The following is a 1,135-nucleotide window of genomic DNA, read 5'->3' on the forward strand; positions in this document are numbered from 1 at the left end:
ATTACAGGAGCAAAAACAACAGCAGCAGCAACTGCAGCAGCAAGACACTGAGAAGCCTGCATCTCCTTCTTCCCTCCAAGCGGCAGACAGTCCATCAACAGCAGAAGCAGCACAACAAGCAGCAGCAGCAACTGCAGCAGCAGCAACTGCAGCAGCAGTAACTGCAGCAGCAGCAACTGCAGCAGCAGCAGCTGAGTCAGCAGAGAAAACAGCAGCAAAAGATTCTCCTTGTGCGCAGCAAACCAGCGAATTATCTCATATCAATTGCGACACGGCGGCGGGGAGACAGGTGCAGCAGCTGCTGCAGCAGCAACAGCTGCTGCAGCAGCAGCAGCAGAAGCAGCAGCAGCAGCAGCGGCAGCTAGTGCAGCAGCATAGCTTCAGGTACTCAGCCCTGGTTGCAAATGCTGCTGCTTCTGGCTGCATGCGCCACAGCTTGCCGCCCACGACGACGCCGTCAGCAGCAGCAACAACAACAACAGCAGCAGCAGCAGCAGCAGCAACAGCAGCAGCAGCAACACAAGGTGTTGCTGCTGCTGTTGTTTCTGCTCGATCTCCTCTTAACTCTGAGCAGCCTTCGGCTTGGAGACAGCAGCACATACGAAGGCCCCCCAGGGAGGCAGCACTGCAGCAGATGCCGCAGCTGCAGCAGCAAACTGCCTCGCCTGCTGCAGCAGCTGCAGCAACGCATGCAACAGCAGGTTCAACAGCAGCAACTGCACCACCTGCAGCAACAGCAGCAGCAGCTGCTGCTGCAGCAACGGGCATGTTACAAGTAAAACCTCAACACCTTCCAAGAACACCAGACAGCAGCAGCAGGAGTTTTCAGCAGCAGCAGCTGCAGCAGCAGCAACTGCAGCAGCAGCAGCAGCAGCAGCAGCAGCAGCAGCAGCAATGCCGGCTTGTTCTGCCGCCTTCTCTTTCTTTATCTCCGCACTTCAGGCGGAATCGCCGCAGCCCGAGCGCCACAGGGGCAAATGCTGCTGGCAGCAATCGTAACAGCAGCAGCAACAGCAACAGCAGCAGCAGCAGCAGCAGCAGCAGCAGCGTTGCTCGGGGTAGGACCGCATGCAGAAGAGAGTCTGGGGCTGTTGAGTGTCTCCTGTCTCCTTCAGGCCGCCGCTACCTGCTGCTG

General features: G+C 58.1%; 1 protein-coding gene across 1 annotated transcript in view; it reads left to right on the forward strand.

Moving 5' to 3' along the window:
• The window catches only part of EMH_0036120 (uncharacterized protein), a gene marked incomplete at both ends in the record, with an annotated part of 8,690 nt that overhangs the window by 1,016 nt on the left and 6,539 nt on the right, over positions 1–1,135 (forward strand). Inside the window, one exon of the mRNA XM_013495037.1 lies at positions 8–1,058. Coding sequence (XP_013350491.1) covers positions 8–1,058 — 1,051 coding nt within the window. The remainder of the gene's footprint in view (positions 1–7; positions 1,059–1,135) is intronic.

Source organism: Eimeria mitis, genomic scaffold (assembly GCF_000499745.2).
Source record: "Eimeria mitis Houghton genomic scaffold, Emh_scaff1399, whole genome shotgun sequence".
In the NCBI taxonomy this organism is placed as follows: domain Eukaryota; phylum Apicomplexa; class Conoidasida; order Eucoccidiorida; family Eimeriidae; genus Eimeria; species Eimeria mitis.